General features: G+C 32.3%; 2 protein-coding genes across 2 annotated transcripts in view; one reads left to right on the plus strand and one right to left on the minus strand.

Moving 5' to 3' along the window:
- LOC123671129 overlaps nt 1-20,561 on the plus strand; it is a 503,163-nt gene that overhangs the window by 430,431 nt on the left and 52,171 nt on the right. The gene's annotated exons all lie outside the window — the stretch shown is intronic.
- LOC123682075 lies at nt 2,308-4,223 on the minus strand. Its single transcript, XM_045620475.1, has 2 exons — nt 3,370-4,223; nt 2,308-3,181 (listed from the first exon to the last, which is right to left on the minus strand). Exons 1-2 carry the CDS (start codon nt 4,025-4,027, stop codon nt 3,078-3,080), a joined length of 762 nt encoding a protein of 253 aa, XP_045476431.1. The 5' UTR covers nt 4,028-4,223; the 3' UTR covers nt 2,308-3,077.

The following is a 20,561-nucleotide window of genomic DNA, read 5'->3' on the forward strand; positions in this document are numbered from 1 at the left end:
TTCTATAAGTAGTTTCCTAACAATTTCGTTTTTACTTGGAAGAATGATCGGGTATTTAAAACTTTCGTTAAAATTTCCAAATTCAAGTCTTGTTTTCATTCTTAAAATCCCATTATCGTCTGTCAAATACTCAAACTTACGCATTCCTTTTAAATTTTCTCCTAAATCTTTCCTTTGTACTACTCTTAAAAGACGTGTTTCTGCTCTTTCAAGTTCTTCTGTACTCAAATATTCGAATTTATTTTTGTCTTTTGCTTCTAAGCACTTGTTTCTTAGTTTATTTTTTAAACTATCGCCAAACCTCAAAATCCATCCAACAATTCTTTTAATTTTATTATATTTTGAAATTTGATTTATTTTCTGCCAAAATGCTTCATCAACTAAACTCTCTACTAAATTTGTATTGATGATCCTTTTTCGCTCCTTCTCAATTTCATCTTCTGTGGCACATAATTTTTCTTTTGGCCATTTTTCCTTACTTTCTTTTAGCCATTCTGGTCCTTGCCACCATTTTTTCTCCATAAGCTGCTTTCCACTGCAACCACGTGATAAAATATCTGCTGAATTCATTTCTCCTGGTACGTGACACCATTGATCTACACTACTGTATTTTCTTATTTCCTTGATTCTGTTTCCAACAAAGGTATTCCACAAACCTTTTGTTTTTATCCAGGTCAAAACGATCATGGAATCGCTCCAGTAGGTAGTTTCTAGGTGTTTGAAGTCTTCTACTTCTTTAACCGTTTCCGCTAGTCTTACCCCAATTAAAGCAGCCATTAATTCGAGCCTTGGGAGTGTAATTGGTTTTATTGGACTTAACCTAGTTTTTGCTAACAAAAGTCCAATGAAAACTGAATTTTGATACTCCAACCTAAGAAAAACACAAGCCGCATAAGATACTTTTGAAGCATCTACAAAGACATGAATCGATTTTTTTGTTATCATGTCTTCATTCTCTATATTATCTGTCAAACATCTAGGAATACTACAAAAACTTAAAAGATTTACACATTTCAGCCAATTCTCAAATCGTTTCTCTAAATCCTCAGGCAGTTTTTCATCCCACATAAGTTTCAAGTTCCAAGTTTCCTGCAGCATAAGCTTTGGTAACAATGTAAAAGGAGATGTGAAACCAATAGGGTCAAAAACCCGCTGAGTTGCTGATAAAATACCCCGTTTTGTCCTTGGAATATCCTGAAGACAACCCAAATTTTTAATTTCGCATTTTAGAATGTCATTTGCAAAGTTCCATTGCATTCCTAGAATAGAAATAATTTTATTTTCGCTGTTTTCCTGGTTTATCAAATTTTCTTTATTTTGTTCGTTATAAGTCCAACCCCTTAAATCGAAATTTGCTCTTAATAAGATATCTTTTGACTCCCCTATAAATTTTTCCAAATCTTTTTCGTTTTTTACGCTGTAAACACAGTTGTCAACATAAAACGCATTTAAAAGTTGACCTGCAGTTTCTTTAAATTTTTTCTCTTTTTTTAAGTGTAAATTTAGTGTAGCTGCCAATAGAAATGGACTAGGCTTTAACCCGAAAACGACTCTACAATGTCTAAAAATTTTAATTTGTCGTTGTTCGTAATCTTTCCACCAAATAAAGGGCAAATAGTCCCTATCTTCTTTTTTAATGCTAATTTGTAAAAATGCTTTGGCGATATCTGCTGTTACCCCTATTTTATGTAGCCTAAATTTTAAGATAAGAGGAATAACTAACTCAATCATATTGGGACCCTTTTCTAGTAGATCATTAAGAGAATTACCGTTTCTATCCTTTTGTGATGCATCAAATACTGGCCTTATTTTTGTTGTGTAGCTTGATTCCTTTATGACAGCATGATGCGCCAAATAGTGGTGTCCTTGTTCACATTCGTCTTGTTCCACTTCTTGGATAATTCCCATTTGCTCCCATTCATTAAAAACTTTATCGTAATCTTTAAATTTATTTATTGAAAGTAAACGCTTTGTGTTTGAAAATAATCGATTTTCCGCTAGTTTAAAATTTGACGTTATGTTAGGAAAACCGTCCACCCATGGTAAAGACACCTCGTACCTGTTTTCTTCATTTATTCTGGTGCTTTCCATGAACTTTTCCAGTGTCTTTATCTCTAACTCCTCTCTGCATTTTTTTTCTGCTGATTCTTTTATGCCCAACACGTCTAAATTCCATAAATTTGCCAAAGAAGAATCAGAAAAATAAGTAGAAACAAACACATTATTTTTATTACAGCTTTGTTGACCCATTATGGTCCATCCAAAGTTTGTTCCTACAACTACTATAGACTCATATATTTCTGATTATATTTCCTGTAAGAATTTTTCCAAAAATATCTGCTCCCATTAATAAGTTTACTTCGAAATCGTTAGAAGCAACATCATTCACAAGTATATTTTTTAATTTTAAGTCTTCAATAATATTGATATCATTTAGCTTTGGTATATAATTACATATTTTATCCTGTTCAAGCAAAGACATACCAACGCTAAAAGTTTGTTCTAAATTTTGAATATTTGCTTTGAATACGCGATGAATTTTTGGATCGCTTTGTAATCCACCAAACATGCCCTGAACAATATTTTCCTCTCCGATTTTAAAAAGTCCTAACTCTTCAGCGCATTTTGTTGTTATATATGAACGCTGTGAGCCAGAATCTAGCAGAGCCCTTACTGTTCTTGATCTATTATTATCAGAAATAATTTTTACAATTATTGTTTGCAGCAAAGTTTCTGAATTGACAGTTGTCATTGTTTGCTCAATTCTCTCCTGCCTATTTGCGTCCTTCTTTCCTTTCTCTTTCTCATGCAGATCGGGACACATAAGAGCATGATGTTTTCGTGTACATTTTACACATTTGACTATAGATTTGCAAGTTCTAAAACTGTGATTGGGTTTCAGACATGAAAAACAACCTCTTTTCTTTGCTACAGTTGTCTTTTTTTGTTCTAACGTCATTTTTTGTGCTCTTATGCAATCCTGACTGTTATGAGAGTTTGAATCGCAAAATATGCAAGAAAAATTGAGCTTACCTTTAGTCTCAGTATTTTTCACATGCAACACTTCTACAGAACACCTATCCTGACCCATTTTTACTCCTTTTTCCAAAGAAAAACTGTTTTGTGCAAGTTTTATTCGCTCGTCTGCTTCCACCTCGGCTTTTAGGAACTTCAGTAGACCCTGTAACTCGTTAACAAATTTATCATTAGTTAAACGGTTTCTTTCCCAAATTTTTAGTAATTCGTGTGGTATAGCTGACTCAACCAATGGTAAAAGCATCGCGGCGTATTTGTCTGTGGTCACACCCAATGTTTCCAGCGCCCTGAGCTGAGTCTCCAAATTATCGTACAAATTTGATAAAGCCATACCTGATTTTTCCGGTGAAATATGTTGACTTAAAACGAGGCTTAAAAGCTCTCTCACATAAACCTGAATTAAAACCTCGTCCCTTGCAAATCTAGTTTTGAGTTGGTCAACGGCAATTTCGTAATTGTTTGCTGAGGGTGGGAAGCTTTCTACCAAATTACGGGCTGGCGAGTTTTCTTCGGTGGATTGGATAAGGTACTGGAATTTGTCTTCATCGGGCAAATCTGAATTTTCATCTATCTTGCGAAATTGACCCCAAAAATTTATCCAATGTTTGACATTTCCGTCAAACTTTTTTATTTCTAATTTTGGTAGGTTAAAATTCTTTGGAGCTTTTCTTTTTTCGTTTTTAACCTCCGCTTCTGCTTCTTTATTTTTTTTCAGTAAAAAATTGCATTTGTTTGTATACTTGGTTACCTCAGTGCAAAAATTCATTTCCTCTGTGATTTCTTCACTAAAATCTTCGTCGCTGGGTTCTTCGTTACAAAGCAATTCTTTTATATTGTTGTCTAGGGAAAATACCTTTTCTGCTTTGACTAAAACTTGTTGCAGTAGTTCACTTATTTTCTCCTTATCATCCTGTCCTACCTTCTCAATCTCTTGGAAATGTTTTCTTGCAGCGTCCTTGACAATCTTTCTTTCTGTTTTCAAAGACTGCATGCTCTTTTCCAAAATTTCCAGGGATGCCAATTATGTTGAGTTGCTTTCTAATTATATAAAATAAATACTTGGAAGGTGACTTTTTGTGACGATTTTTTTATTGACAACTTCGTTCTAACTTAATCTTGTGTCATAATAACAATAACACACTACAAAAAAATATAACATTTAAAGCATGAAACAATGAAGTACAGCATGTCCCAACAGGTATGTCAAAATGAATCAATCTAACTCCGACTCTGTACTACTACTCTGTACTACTCGAGTAGCAGGTGGCGGTTGAACTTATTTGATTTAATCATTTTATTCGGTAAAAATAACTAGAAATTAATTCATTTTTTTATGAAACATTGAGTTCAATAGAAATAAGTATTTCCATGTGAATTATTTCAATATCCAATCATAAGCACCTCCGAAATAGAGCAAAGGAAAGTTTGAGTATTCATTGTCATCACGTCAGCCATGATATTACAGCAAAAAGAAAGTAGCTAACACAGAACTGGATATGTCATTCGAAAGCATTCAAAATGGAGAAGTTTTTACTGCAAAGAAAACATATTCTCAATTTAAGGATATCGGGTGTGGTCGTCAAACTCTATAAGATCTATTTCATTTATTGTACCATCCTAGCTTTCGGTCATCATTGTGTATCCATCTTCAGGGAGCTGAAATATACATTCAGACAAAAACAACAAACATGACTTAAAACACTCAAATTAATTCGAGATGTTGAGGAGTTTATAGTTAAAAATGCTTCAATGGTCTGATTATCAATCTGGAAACTACGATTTTTCATTCAGTATTATCTCTCAAGATCATTTAAAACATATTCTCATTTATAGTTTTTCTTTCATAAAACGATTGGAAAGATACGACTATTTGGCTCTCTTCAGAATATTTGGATTCACCACTTCACCATACTCGTCAGTGAAAATCTTTTGCCACTCATGACTGCTCATATCAAGGCAAATTTAATGCACCTTCGGAATATATGATCAAATTCGATGAGGACGCAGAAATGAATAAGATATAATTGGTTTTATGGAAAAAAGTGATTAATTCCGTGAAATCAAAAAATGCTAAATTGAAGAATAACCACCAACATTTCGACCATGTGTTATATGATATTTTTTGTTGCCAATCACCTGTATAATCTCCCCTTGAAGTAAGGCCGTTTCAAAAGTGTACACCCTGTATATTGTTCAATTCATCTTGGTTGATTTCAGCGAGAAACTTGCTGTCACAAAATTTGTTGCAATCAATGGATCGAAAGCACATGTGTTTGTCAGACTTATTTTGCTGTCTTTATTTTGTGTTAAAGATATTGAACATCGTTTGAATTCTCTTAATTCACTTTCAGTTTCGTTCCATCTGCTCTGCCATTGTTCGATTATTTTGTTTTTGAAGTTGACCAAGTTAACATCGATTATGTGTTCCCTTGTAATACTTACCAGATGTTAGTAATATTAGCTATCGGGATAAATATTTTCTCCAAACACTCCCTTCCTTAGGGGTTTAGTAGTCAATAGCTCATAAAAGTTGGTTGGGATTTGTCAAATATATTCTCAACGTACGGTTCTATTCGGCTTGTTTCTATTGGTTTGAAAACAAATTTCATCTTGAAAATATGCAAATAAAACCGAAAATTAGTAAATATGCTCTGCAAGGCAAAAATATATCATTTGAGACACAAATTTATACGCATTTGCATATGAGGTTAAGCAAATGCAGATTTATCCGAAGCATAATTTTATGATACAATGCTCGTCGATGAAGTGGGCTACATTTATCCATCGCACTGGAATAAGTAGAAATATTTCGAAAACTGTATGGGAACAAAACTTTACCATACGCCACAAAATGAGCATAATTTATCTAAATAAGAAAATTTCCGTCCGACAAGTAAGTGACTGACAGGGAAAACTCAAAATATCTCGAAAACTGAATGGGCACAAAATTTTTTTTATACGGCAAAAATTGACACAAAATGGGCACAAAATACCCAAATAAAAAAAATTGAAAATTTCCATGTATGAGTCACAGCGTCAAGTTGGTGACTCACGGGAAAAACTCGAAATATCTCGAAAACCGAATGGGCACAAAATTTTTTTTATACGGCAAAAATTGGCACAAAATGGGCACAAAATACCCAAATAAAAAAATTTGAAAATTTCCATGTATGAGTCACAGCGTCAAGTTGGTGACTCATGGGAAAAACTCGAAATATCTCGAAAACCGAATGGGCACAAAATTTTTTTTATACGGCAAAAATTGGCACAAAATGGGCACAAAATACCCAAATAAAAAAATTTAAAAATTTCCATGTATGAGTCACAGCGTCAAGTTAGTGACTCACGGGAAAAACTCGAAATATCTCGAAAACCGAATGGGCACAAAATTTTTTTTATACGGCAAAAATTGGCACAAAATGGGCACAAAATACCCAAAACAATTCGATACCAAAATTCTGGGAGTGGATCACCAACTTGACGCACCTCTGAGAGTGCCTGGATATTTTTGGGAATCGTAGTGCCTGGTTGGATTGAAAATCCTAGTGCCTGAATACCTTGAGAATCCTAGTGCCAGGTTGGATTGAGAATTCTAGTGCTGGATAACTTTGAGAATTCTAAGTCTGGTGTAGAGTACGGTTGGAGTTTATGGTATTTATTTTCTGGTATATGGTGGTGAATTTCTGGTGCAGTTCTGATGGATGGTACATTCTGATATATGGTACAGTTCGAGTACATAGTATATTGTTGTCATATGGTATACCTGGAGTACATTCTACGTATAGAGATCTCACCGTTAGGTTTGCTGTCAACCTTCAATATTGATTTTGTATCAGGTAACCGGTGCTTGCACTGGCTTCAAAGATTATTGTATTGAGATTTAATTTTGGAAGTGACGATTTAGTGTACTGATAGTAAATCAGTCATTTGAATAGGAGTTAACGGTTTTTATTATTGATTTTCTTTCGGAAAGTTATTGCAACGACTGTATTTGTATATTCCTTCAGGATCTGTGGTTGAGGTCAATCTTCTTGTTCAACTTGGTTTTTTGTCTGGTTTTTTATCTGGTAAATTCCGTTTAGGTTTAGTTTTGGTACTGAAATTTTAGGTTTAGCCTAAGCCGAGTGTAGGCTGATAAAAGGATTCTGTTTTCAGGATTAGTTTAGGCATTATAGGTTGTAGGAAGCCCTTCTGGCATATGTTGTTAGTTATATTTTATAGGAAGCCCTGCTGGCATTTGTTAGTGTTAGATGAAGTTTTTGGGAAGCTCTTCTAGCTTTTGGTAATTAAGATAATTCTTTTTCATTATTTTTTTATTATCAACCACTGCAGACATTTTAATTTCAATTAAACGTTTGACATTGAGTATTCGTTTTTTTGCTACTCTGGTAGATGAGTACGCAATTTGTTCTTAAGGCAGGCAAATCTCTACCTGGCGCCCATTATTATATTCCACCTTATTTTGAAGAACTCACTCCCGTCTTCACTGAGTAGTCGCGAGCCGAATTTTAGCCTTGTGACCGGCTTACTCAAGGTCGACACGTCACAACTGTCGTTGTGACATAAGAGCATAAGAAAATAACATCCTGGCATGCAGATAATTTTAGTTTTCTCATATTAATTCAGAGACATTGAAACCATTACTTCGTTGAAAAAGCGTTTGTAAACTCAACGTAAATCTATAATTCAGCATAGAATGCAGCGCTCTTTCTCCAGCATTTTGCTGGTATAGCGCTGTTCAGAGCTGTCAAGCGCATCTCTTTCAGCGCTGACTTTCCGAACTCGCCCTTGATCTAAGTATCCCAAAATTCTCAATATCCTCAGCGCTTGGAAAAATTCCTGTTGTTGCTGATATAAGATATTCTATATATATATATATATATATATATATATATATATATATATATATATATATATATATATATATATATATATATATACTTCGAAAATGTGATTACGAGATCCCTGTAAAATTTCAACGCTACGAGGTCCATGTCTTATAAACCAACAATCCGAGATCCTTTCCTATATACCCTATATACATTGTATACCGCGTGGCAATGAGATCCGTTCAACGTTGCCACTAAGACGGATCTCGTTAGATGCGAGATAAGTATCAAAATCTTTGTATATCGATAAGGGTCAAAATCGCATATTCGTCGGATCTCGCAAGATGCAGAACATGTCGTGTACTTGGAATATGTATTTATGCCAACGCCAGAGTCAATCATTGTAGCAGGTGTTCCTATTTCATCATTTTTAGGGCTGAACTCTGTCATAATCTCACCGATTTTTGAGTGGTCGAAATTTAAGTTTCGACTCCCTGTTGATGAATTCGTCTTCAAATATAAATCTGTTTGCGTGTTTGTATACACGAAACATTCGAGATGAAGGACAGTGTACTTGGGTGGTTTCGTATCGCGAAGTTCGTTAACTGGTAAAATCTGACCAAGATTTTAGTGAATATGTCTTTTAGAAATGTTGAGTTTCTATTTATTTCAAAACTATGAGTTTGACTTGAATGAAATTACGCACTCCCTTGAAATACGACAATTTGAAGCCTTCCGTGAAATTTCATGTTGCTCAGTGAACCAGAACCATAGAGCAATTGAAAAGGATATCGAAAGGCGACTATCAAATATCTCTGATACCACAGAACCGATAGGATCGAGTTTTCAGAAGCTTTAACTAAAACACAGCCCGGACCTGTGCGAAATATAAAGCTGATCATATCATCAGTATAATCAAATATAGACCAAGGATAATTCAAGAAAAATATGGAAGATGCCATAATGAGAATTTCGGTAATTGATCTTTCGAACGGGTTGCATTTTTACGCATATATATGAAATAAGCATTTCAAGCTTGTTGCAAAATTTCGAGTGCCTTGCTAGAATAAGGTTTGAAGTAGTCATACTCATTTCAATTAATTTGAAGAATAATTGATAAAAGTAGTTTTTCCTCCACGATTTCTTGCCAACACTTATATGTAGGGTTTAGCCAATAACTGAATTGTAGTTTGATTAATTCAATAATTTTGGTTTGAATCGAATTTCAGTATTGAATTTAGGTAAAAATTCAACATTTTGAGTTTCAAGGAACATTATAGATCGAATAGTTCCTCTCACTTATCAATCAGATTTAAAAATGTTATTATCAGAAGTGGAAGTGACGCTTTTTATTAGGCCGTATATTGAACATAACTAAAAACATATATTTCAGTAACAAAACATTCATTTTATGGAAATTAAACAGATAATAATCTACATCAGTATCAGTTATTAATGAATAATGAATACATTATTCCTAGTAAAAACACTGTCCATTTCGTTATAAATGTTATTTGCCTCAAAATTTTGGTCACCGAATCAATTTAATCATTCTGAAAGGTTTTCGATATAATTTGCAAAATACAGACGGAACGGAAATATATTCTAATAACGTCTGACGTCATGGCGACTTCAACAAGCTTCTCCAAATTTCCTCGAATGTCAGTATTAACACTTTCATTGATTCCCCTAAATGCTCTTGTGTCGATAGGAAAATGATCATGTTCACTAGATACTTTATCATTTTACGATTTTCCCTAACCTCATTATTAACACTGTTATGAATTTGCTTGAGCACTGTACATAGTAGGTATTTACAATATTTTGTTTCACGAACAATTCAGATTTTATAGCCGGATGAATATGTTTTTTGGAAATTTCATGTTTACTCGTAAAACAAGGAATTTCAAGTTATCGTATCCAGTCGAAACGAAAGGGCTTTTTGATTGAAATGTAGCAGGCAGTATCAACAGAAAAGTTTGTTTTGAATTTCGTTACCGGTTAACCAAATGAGTTTTTCGTGAATGGTTTTTGAAAGGGCACAATAATAATGAAAAGCTAACACAGTCACCGTTACTTGCACGGTTACTTGACACAACCCCCTTATGTTAGAAATCACTCGATTACTCAAATTGACCGATCAAGAAATTCAGAATTCACTCAGATTTAACGAAATGAAACAAAGAAAACAAAAAATTTGTGCATCCCAAGCTTTCTCTCATTTTAACACGTTATTCTAACTAGCGATTCGCATCTTGGTCGGCTGGTCAATGTTACCAAGTATTCCAATTATCCGCATGGGATTCACTCAACCCAGGATACAATTCAAATTGTCCTTATATTTCTACTTGAGTAATACTCATGCATATTCTCTCAAAAATATTATATTCAGAGAGGAGTTTTTAATCAACATATTTTTTCGATAATTCAGAAATATTCCTCAGAAGATAAATTTCATTTTAATAACATAACATAACATACTTTATTGATCCTGTAAAACAATAACAATAATTTCTGTTTGTTTTCTTATTTATGTGATAATTGAAAACGTTTTGTGGAAATACGTGTTATATGCTATTGACTATTCAGGCAATGCACAAAAAAAAATGGAATATAGAGTCCGAGAAAGAAATGAAATACAAGAAAAATTAACGAGAATGAGAAACACTTTATGTTTTTTATGTCTGATTCTCATACATTATATAGGTAAATTTTTTTTCTGATAAAATTAAGGATTTATCAGTATTATTTTCTTAACATGTATAAAAATTGACGAGGGAAATTGTTTCGCTGTCAAAAGCAGGTTCAATTGGTTTTGATATATTTTCTACCCCAACTGTATCATGAAGAACCAATCAAAATATACCTCTACTTCTAGGACATTGTTGTTATAAAATATAAAGTTCCAAGACAATGAACACCAAGTTGAACGTTTTATGTCCTATTGTCTTCATATTAAAATTGATATTGTTTTCGAACTATAATATATATTGATATTGTGTGCTAATGTCCTGAAAGTGGAGGTTATATGAGCAAATATTTCGATTCATTTGAATCATACTATAATATAATACATCATTTTAATATGACTCGTTTCTGCTTATATTTGGATCTCTGCCTACAACTTCGACTGAATATTATAGATGATTAGAGATTATAAAAATTTAACTCCAAAGTTTTATATATGTATAAGCAGGTGATATTGCTTTCATCGATATAGAAAATAGAATGCAGGTATCAAATCTCAAGAAAGATGTGCACCACTTGCGCATCAGGTAACACATTTCATCGAAATAACATGAGTTACTTATTAAAAGATAAAACACTTCGAACAAATAATTGTATTTTCCTATATATATAAACATGGGATCAATGCATCGTTAATATCTATATACTTTATTGTGTAAGTACACACGAATATTTTAATATTCACACAGATACATATATAGTACTTACATCGTTTTATCTAAGACTGTACATTGCTGTACATTGTTTTGATTGAATATTGTGAAATTACACTTTTCCCCTTCTTGATTTCCACCAATCTGAAACGCTCGATTTTGAATTACAAATAATTACCTTGATGGAAAACTGTATGATATCATCTTTCATCAGTTTTTTCGAGTTTACCCGTTGTAAAACTCGACAGCTCTTGTCATCAAAATCAAAATACCTTTGATAAAAAGAATTTATGGTTTCATGAAATAGTCCTGTCGATTACTATTTCGGAATCTCATTTTTCCTGTGAAAAATTATAAAAAACACAAACCAAAATAATGTGTTTCTAACGAGAAGCATTCGTGAAAGATCCTTGTCTTGAACTCAGATTTTTTTTGCCACCAGCACTCATGTTTTTTGTTGAAATATTATTCAGCAATGCGTTTTTTCGAAAAAATAAAATGCCGTTAAATTATCACTTACCACAATATATTGATTAAAATAAATTGCCTTGGTATTTGATGAATTTTTCAAAAATAAATCATTTATTTTTAATATGTACAATACCACTTCGGATATTTTAAATTTGATATTTTGATTTTTTTTTGGATGACGCACGGGTTTCGTCTGAAATAATAAAATCTACTTATGTCTCTGTATGATGATATTGTCAAATCAACGATATTGTTATGATCATGCAGAGAAACAGTTTTTAGTTTTTTAACGAAAACCGTGCATCGAATTGAAAAAAGTTAGATTATCAACTTTGGTGAAAAATGATTGGGAATTTCGAGAATAATTTTTATTTGAGGAAAAATATGTGGTATACTATCAATGTCTACCGAAATAGGCAAGTCATTTGACCTGCCTATTTCCGGCCTATTTACCCACTGGTGGAAATAAAAAAAAAAGGTGATAGATTAAAGAATGCCTCTTGATTTCTAGTACATGAATGACAACTTTCATTGAAATATCGGAAGTGTTATTGGAGATATTAAAAATGAATTAATTATTTTCGAAAACTTTACCACCCTGAAAAGGTTAGGACATATGTTCATATGAAGTTTTTTTCTTAAAATGGGCACCAAAATCACCTCCATGGATATTGACATTCAATTACACTCTGTATATAAGAAGCAGTGCTGGTTATTCATGAGTCTGTTTCTGAATTCGTTCATTTCGTGATGAATTGCCTGATTAGTATTCTTACGCAACGCAAATGAACCACAATTATTGGCATTAGAGCTTCAAAATCAAGCAGTCGTGGATGATAGTTATTTTCTATACAAGTGGGATAAAATTATTATTATTATATGAGTGTGTATGTTGAAAACGAGTGCGTAGCACGAGTTATGTAAGCACACGAATATATCAATAATGATGAATTATCAAACATTTATATAGTACGACGATTAATCTACGACTGCCTATAATGAACAAAATATAGCACAACATTGTACTGTTGTTGATATCATTTCCCTCGAAATCATAAGAATATGTTTATTACATTGATGACTACTTGACGTCAAACAAGTTGGTTTGCAAACAACGCCTTTTTAGAAAAATATTCAGCTGGTATTCAATGTGTTTGGTCCAAATGAGTTATTCAGAAAGACTTCCACATTATACAGGGTGTTTCATTCGAAAACGGAAATACTTCCGGGTGCATAGGTGGCACCAAGGCGGTTCTGGGGATACCCCATTTATTGGGTCTTACTGTCTTCATAGTCGAGATACAGGGTGTTTTATGAATTTCACCCGTTTCTTTCTGAAGCCATATCGAACGAACCACCCGGTATATTTTCTTCATATTTGGCAAATATATTCCTGATTGAGAGCCCAAACGTATCATGCAATAACCGCCTCGAAAATCCATGTCTGGGTTAACAAAAAATTATGAATCGTTTGAATCCTCGTTACAACACCCTGTAGATCGGAATTTTGAAAATCTGAACTAAAAACTGAACTGGGAGGTGTACTTCAAATTTTAGCGCAGACAGTTTTACTGCACAAATTTTCAACGTAAAAGTGAAGTTTTTAAACTTCGATACCTGAAAGTGGTTTGAAATGACTTCTAACAATAAATCATGAAAAATATTGAATTCTTAATTATTTCAAGATTACTTTGTAATTCATTTCTACATTGGTTGTTTGTCACCTATGCACCTGTGAAATATTTCTGTTGCCCAATGAAACACCCTTTATAAAAAAACAGTTACGGCTATTGGTAGAGTTTAAGTTCTTTAGAGTGAATTCTTTTCCGAAAAATATGTAACTTAATGAAGTTTGAGTTGTGTAGTGAATTCTACTACGTAACGCGAATGAATCAAATTATGTGGTCCAATAGCTCAAAAATGAGGAGGTCGTAAAACATAAAGTACATTTACGGCAATTCGATTAAACATCGCTATTTTCTCTTTAGTTCAAATTATGTGTCAAGACAGCGTTGAACACAAAAATTTTACAGACTTATATCGATACAGTGTTGGTTTAGAAAACTGATATGAATGCGTTAAAAATTATCTTCGTCTGGGCAAATTATACCTGTCAACGCTTGAAGTGCCCCCTGCATATCGGTCTCCTCTTCCAGATGACACCAGATGACGGGCCGTCGTGGTAGAATGAAGGAACGTCGATATTATGCATAACTCTAACGTTTGTTTCTTTTTCTAAAACGGTCATATACAGAGCGTTCATCAATTTTTCAGTATCGCTTGAAATAACAGAATAGCTCTTAGGAACCAATACAATTAATATTACTTCCGAACGAACCATCAAACGTTTTGTTTATTTTTTGTTCCGAAGATGCAGGATATTCTCCGGCAAATACGAAAATATTGAAAAGCAATAACTTTCAAGCCACAGGATGATTATTATGGTTTGATATTCTATTACTAATACATAACCTTCGAATTCTAATAAATGTTCAAGACGTAATTCAAACTTATTGTTACTAACCCTTTCTGGTATATGTGAAACTAACATATTTCTAAGATAATGTGAAAAAATATTTTTATCAATTAGTCGTGAACACAAGGAAAATTTTTCATTTCGAGTGGAACAAATTTAATCACCCAAACCAACGATGGTTTTAATATACAAAGTGTCCCGAAACTTTGATGCCAAAACAGAACATTTCTCTTGAAAAATCAATAAGACTTCATTTTTTTCCCAAAAATCATTCGTTGCAGAGATTATAAAAAATTGAATGTAATTTTTATTCGTTAATTCCACATTTTCCGAAATTGTTCAAAGAAGTTTGTTCTTTTTCAATTCGGCGTAATAGTTTCCGGACACTCTGTATGTACAGGATGAGCTAAATTCAATATCTCGAGACTCATAAGACAAGATGAAAAAATCTTCAAGGACTCCTGAGCTCTTCTTTCGAAATAAACCAAGATCAGAAAGCTGATCATAGATATCTTGCTCAGTTCTCAAGTTACAAGACATTCATGAAAAATTACAAATATTTCAATATATATATCTTATATTCAATACATTCTAAAATATTGTCTTCAGTAATTTTTATGTTTCATATGATACTGATAACACAACATAGAAATCATTACCTACCGTTAAAAAAATAAAGAGTAAAATTGATGTTTCTCAAATGGTACACCATATATTTTTCGACGCAGGTTTTTGTCCGCAGATTTGTCGAAAAGCATCCCGTTATCGCTTTTTAAAAAATGTTATCTGTTTCAAAGATTTTGTATTTTTGACTTCGTTGTTTCGATGGGACACCTCGTATATAAATATTTTTCATTTATCTTGAGATTCAATTTATTTCCCGTTATTCCAGTAATTTTAATGGTCAATATTTTAAGAATAACACAGTAACACAGCATAGGAATTTATAATCGTTTTAGAAATATAGACGGGAATTGGTCTCATTTAAATGGGACACCCTACATAATATTCGATTGAAATTATACAATGGACACAACATTTTGTGTAAAAATGTTTCACTTATTTCGAGATCTAATTCATCAGTTAGATCCCGAAAGAAATGAAACATATTTAAATCTATCCAATCAAAAAAAAATTTCTGTTATCCGTTTCAAACATAGGACACCGTTTTGATGGCACACCTCATATATACATATTTTTCATCAATTTCGAGATCAATTCATTTTGTATTCTTCGTATTATTGTAATTGAGTTATATATAGGGTGTTCCCACTTAATTAGAAATCAAATATCGATTCAGAGATATAGAGGAGTGTTGGTATTTTGAAAATTGGACACTTTAATGACTGGATTACAATTCTACGATGAACACAAAATGAATTAAATGTGCAGATAAATGAGAAATATTTAGTGTTTGATTGTTTCAGTCTTTACTTGTCGGAAATTCCGCTTTATATTATATAAAGCGGAAATAAGTTATTTTACTTTTTAATCATCGAGAAATATTTATATATGAGGCGTCCCATCAAATAATAAAGACAAATTACTCAATCTTTGAAACAGATGATATTTTTGAAAAATCGATAACGGTACACTTTTCGACAATTCTGAGGTTGAAAAACTTTTCAACGCAGTTTCTTGTTTTTTAAATGGAACTCTACATATTTAGAGTGTCCCATTTATGAAACACCAACTTTGCTTTATGTCTCTGACACGTTAATTAATTTCTATGATCTGTTAAGAGTATTCTTTGAACCATAAAAACTACTGAAAAAAATCGTTTAAGAATTTTTCGAATTCCGAAGGAATTCCTATTATATATTATGTCAACTTTCCACATCAAATTTCCTTGATATTGAATGAAATTTTGTGGTTTATTTCTCGTGTAAAATCTTTTTTGTAAAGGTTCTATTCTAGAAAACACAAATGTGCGGTGCAATTTGATGGCAAATAACCTGGAATCATAAAAAACCTTTTTGTTAAACTCGCATATTAACTAGTGGAATCTGAGGTGGAATTTAATGTCAGCTTAGAGCTACGGGATTTAGAGTGGAATGGTGTGAGAAACACACAAGCAAAAGCATATTTCTTATTACATCATTCTTAGTAGATTCCAATATAAATCTCTTCAATCAGCAGATTCAATTTGAGACGTTTGGTGCAAAAATCGGTTTTAATTTAAAATTTTCGAAATTGAGTTGTAGGTGTAGTCTTTTTTGATATACAATAATTTTATTCGACTTATTATTCATATGTACTAACCAATTTTCATAGTTTATCCTGCTATTTCATGTTAAAGAATAATATTCGCATTCAAACTCAAATTGTTCATTTAATAAATAATTTGTTATAAATAATTGGATACCTTCCTCATGTTTGTTCCCACTGAAAAAATAACAAGCAGGTGCTACCTTTTAAATAACCAACAGTTATTAAATCGCAAAATTATGTGAGCGCTCTTGTATTATGGTAAAAAAATAGCTTCGCCTCTTTTATATCACAATTTGAAAAACGGTACTCATCGTCGAAGGCTCTGAACGTATCCATTTTCGAGAGAATAATCAACAAAAATTTTAAGATTTGATTCTTTCTGAAATTGGAATTCAAGCAATTCGAATAAGATGTTCTAATTAAAAATGATGTTTTAGATAGGAGTATTGACCTCAAATTCATAGTTACTTGTTATAAATGTTTTCATTTAGTAAAAAGAGTTAGCACCTATGTTTGCAATGAATTAAGTTATATTATCATTAGTCTTCTAGCAAAAAATTCATTTTTCAAAAGAAAACGAGAGTTTTCGGGGAATACCCTATAAGAAGAAATCTTATTCCCTTACATATTACTGATTGACAAATACAACAGAGCAAAGGAAATTACATTCAACAATACCTAAGTTTTTCCAAAAAAAGCCATAGACGAATATTCGGTATATACGAGAAATTGTAGAAAATATTGAAGCTTGTCAATGATACCTACAATCCGCCTAGTATAATTCGAAATCATTTGGTACGTGTCCCAGATATGATATTTTGCATTCCACCCTATATTAATCTTCAGTAGGTACTTCTGTTTATTGTTGGATACAAAATCCGATTCAGTAGGCTGGTGTAACTTATCAATTTTCATAGAAAATTTTTCTTGGGAAAATGTAACGAAACTTTTCCTCCAACAATTTTTTTTTTAATTATTCAGCGACGTCACTTTCAGCCTAAAACTAATTGATCTGCGATCCGACATAATGATATCCGTTCTTAGAATTATAAATTGACAATAACAAAATTCCAAAGAAATATCTATTGACCGATTTTCAAGAAGATACTCCAAAAATTTCCATGAATTGATTTATGGTTTATAAAATCAATTCAACATATTGGCTCTTGAATTTGAGCTCTATCAATAAATATTTTATGATCAAAGCCTAGAACAACATTATGCAAAGGTACGAGTACTCAATATTTTTCTGTCTCGAGTACATTAAATTAGGAAAGGAAACGTACGTCTCGAATGATTTCATTTATAGTATTGAAGAAGAGATAAATTTTTCCTCATAAATATGAAATACTTCGATGAATATCATTTATTCATTAGATAAAACTCGCTCTTATTCATTTCGTTCAATTTTACTTATGTATATTCGAACACCTACATTAAAAAGTTGAAAATTTCCAACAAAGACCATCCTATACACTTATCGAAATAACAGTTCAAACTGCCCTAGCTAGACTTTCAAGCGTTGTCAGGAATTCGAGTATCAGAAAGCGAAATAAATGCATTCCCAAACCCTTCTCGTCATTCCACTTAGATAAATCACCACGAGTCATGACATGAATAATAGGTATGTATTTAATTCATCAAATTGATAAAGAGTTTCGACTTTCCGAGATCCACACAGTGTTGCAATTCAAGGATCTCCCAAAGTACGCACGACACCTCTAGGACGATATACATTTTCGATGCCAGCGCCAATTTTCCCGAACTTCATTTGTACAATTTGCATGTAATTAGTGACCGCTATGAGCTCCATCTCAAACTTCGCCAGAATGATATATACTACCTCAGGATACCGAAAATGAACGAAATACGTTACGAGATCCGGCCATCGGATCTCATGATCTCGTAGCGTTGATAACTTGGCTGTATACGGATCTCGTATTCCTACACCATACATATATATATATATATATATATATATATATATATATATATATATATATATATATATATATATATATATTTTTTTTTTAATTCACCGACAAGCGGGATGGATCCAAGACAACCGGGTCACCACAGCGACCAAGGTTGTACTCAGGAGCTAGTAGTATATATATATATATATATATATATATATATTCTATATATATATATATATATATATATATATATATATATATATATATATATATATATATATATATATATATATATATATATATATATATATATATATATATATTGAAAGTGTAACTTTCTTGGGTCTAGAGCACATTAAAATTTAAATATTTATATTTTATTCAGTGAAATCATCGACATATGTTTCGGCGTAAATAAGCCTTTTTCAAGATATATATATATATATATCGGGTGTCCCAAGGTGAGTGGCCCATTAGATTATTATGGAAACTATTGATGGTGAAGATTTCAAATTTTGTGGATAGATATTTGGCCATGTAAGGTACATTTTTGAAATAATTTCACATTTCCAGTGTTGCCGGATGTACGACAATTTGGCAACAACTTTGTTATTTTAAATGGGACATCCGGTATTTCTATTTTTTTATGATACTCCATAAAATATTAAATCTATTCACTCTTACTTTTTCATCCCTATCTTTAACGGTTTTTGAGTTATTAATTATTTTTCGAAATTTTAGATCAAATTGGCGTATTACAAAAATGACTCTAGTTCGCTCAATATTTGAGATTTAAGTCAGAAATTTTGCAAGTCGCTAGATATTGATCTGATCTGTGTTACTGCTTTTGAATTATGGTTGTCAATAATACAGGACGGACCAAAAAAAATCATCATTTGCCAAGTTACAAAATTGTAAAAAAGTCTATTTTTTCAAATTAGACACCTAGTATATTTTTCAATTTTCGGAATCAGTAGAACACACTCTACAATTTTTCTATTCACGTCCCTATAACTATCTCAACTGGAGTCCGAGTTATATGCGTTATATGTGTATATCTTTCTTGAGCCATTATTTATAGAAAAACCTCGGAACAATACACCTGTTAGTCAATAATTGTTTATTTTAACACTTATGGATTTAACTGATTCATTGATATATCCATCTATGAACGACATAGAGAAAATAACAATACAAAAGAAATTAACGCTCATTGAATCAATGTGAAATCTAATAAACGCATATAACTCGGAATCCAGTTGAGATAGGTATAGGGACGTGAATAGAAAAATTGTAGAGTGTGTTCTACTGATTCCAAAAATTGAAAAATATACTAGGTGTCTAATTTGAAAAAATATACTTTTTTACAATTTTGTAACTTGGCAAATGATGATTTTTTTTTGTCCGTCCTGTATTATTGACAACCATAATTCGAAAGCAGTAACACAGATCAGATCAATATCTAGCGACTTGCAAAATTTCTGACTTAAATTTCAAATATTGAGCGAACTAGAGTCATTTTTGTAATACGCCAATTTGATCTAAAATTTCGAAAAATAATTAATAACTCAAAAACCGTTAAAGATAGGGATGAAAAAGTAAGAGTGAATAGATTTAATATTTTATGGAGTATCATAAAAAAATAGAAATACCGGATGTCCCATTTAAAATAACAAAGTTGTTGCCAAATTGTCGTACATCCGGCAACACTGGAAATGTGAAATTATTTCAAAAATGTACCTTACATGGCCAAATATCTATCCACAAAATTTGAAATCTTCACCATCAATAGTTTCCATAATAATCTAATAGGCCACTCACCTTGGGACACCCGATATATATATTCTATAAGATCTCATAGAATTTTCTTTCGTAGTTTTCAAAAATCATATCATCCTGTTCACTTCCAAAGCTCTCATTATATATTTTCAGTCTTTCGGAGTACACACTAAGTTTTTGTTATAGTATATCTTAAATTTGTTGAGCATTTTCGTTGTTGGATAATACGTTGTATGTTGCCGGTGATGATCCGTTATAATATTCACCATTTTTTGTAGTTTTCTAGACGGCAAACCTTCTGCAAACTGGGTGAGCCTCCCAATTTTCTTTTTTGGTGCTATGGACTTTGTCTTTTATCCTTTTTTGCCAATGTGATTTATTTTGTTGTTTTTCCCTTGCTGGTTGCTGACTTTATATTTTGGCTTCACTCCTAGCACTG

This window comes from Harmonia axyridis, chromosome 1 (assembly GCF_914767665.1).
Source record: "Harmonia axyridis chromosome 1, icHarAxyr1.1, whole genome shotgun sequence".
In the NCBI taxonomy this organism is placed as follows: Eukaryota; Metazoa; Arthropoda; class Insecta; order Coleoptera; family Coccinellidae; genus Harmonia; species Harmonia axyridis.

What these genes read in the sequence shown, in the direction of transcription:
- LOC123682075 (XM_045620475.1), bottom strand. Translation starts at nt 4,027, where the DNA reads ATGCAGTCTTTGAAAACAGAAAGAAAGATTGTCAAGGACGCTGCAAGA. An exon ending in TATTTCACCGGAAAAATCAG is followed by an intron (nt 3,182 to 3,369) that starts GTATGGCTTTAT and finishes AACGAGTTACAG; the next exon opens with GGTCTACTGAAGTTCCTAAA.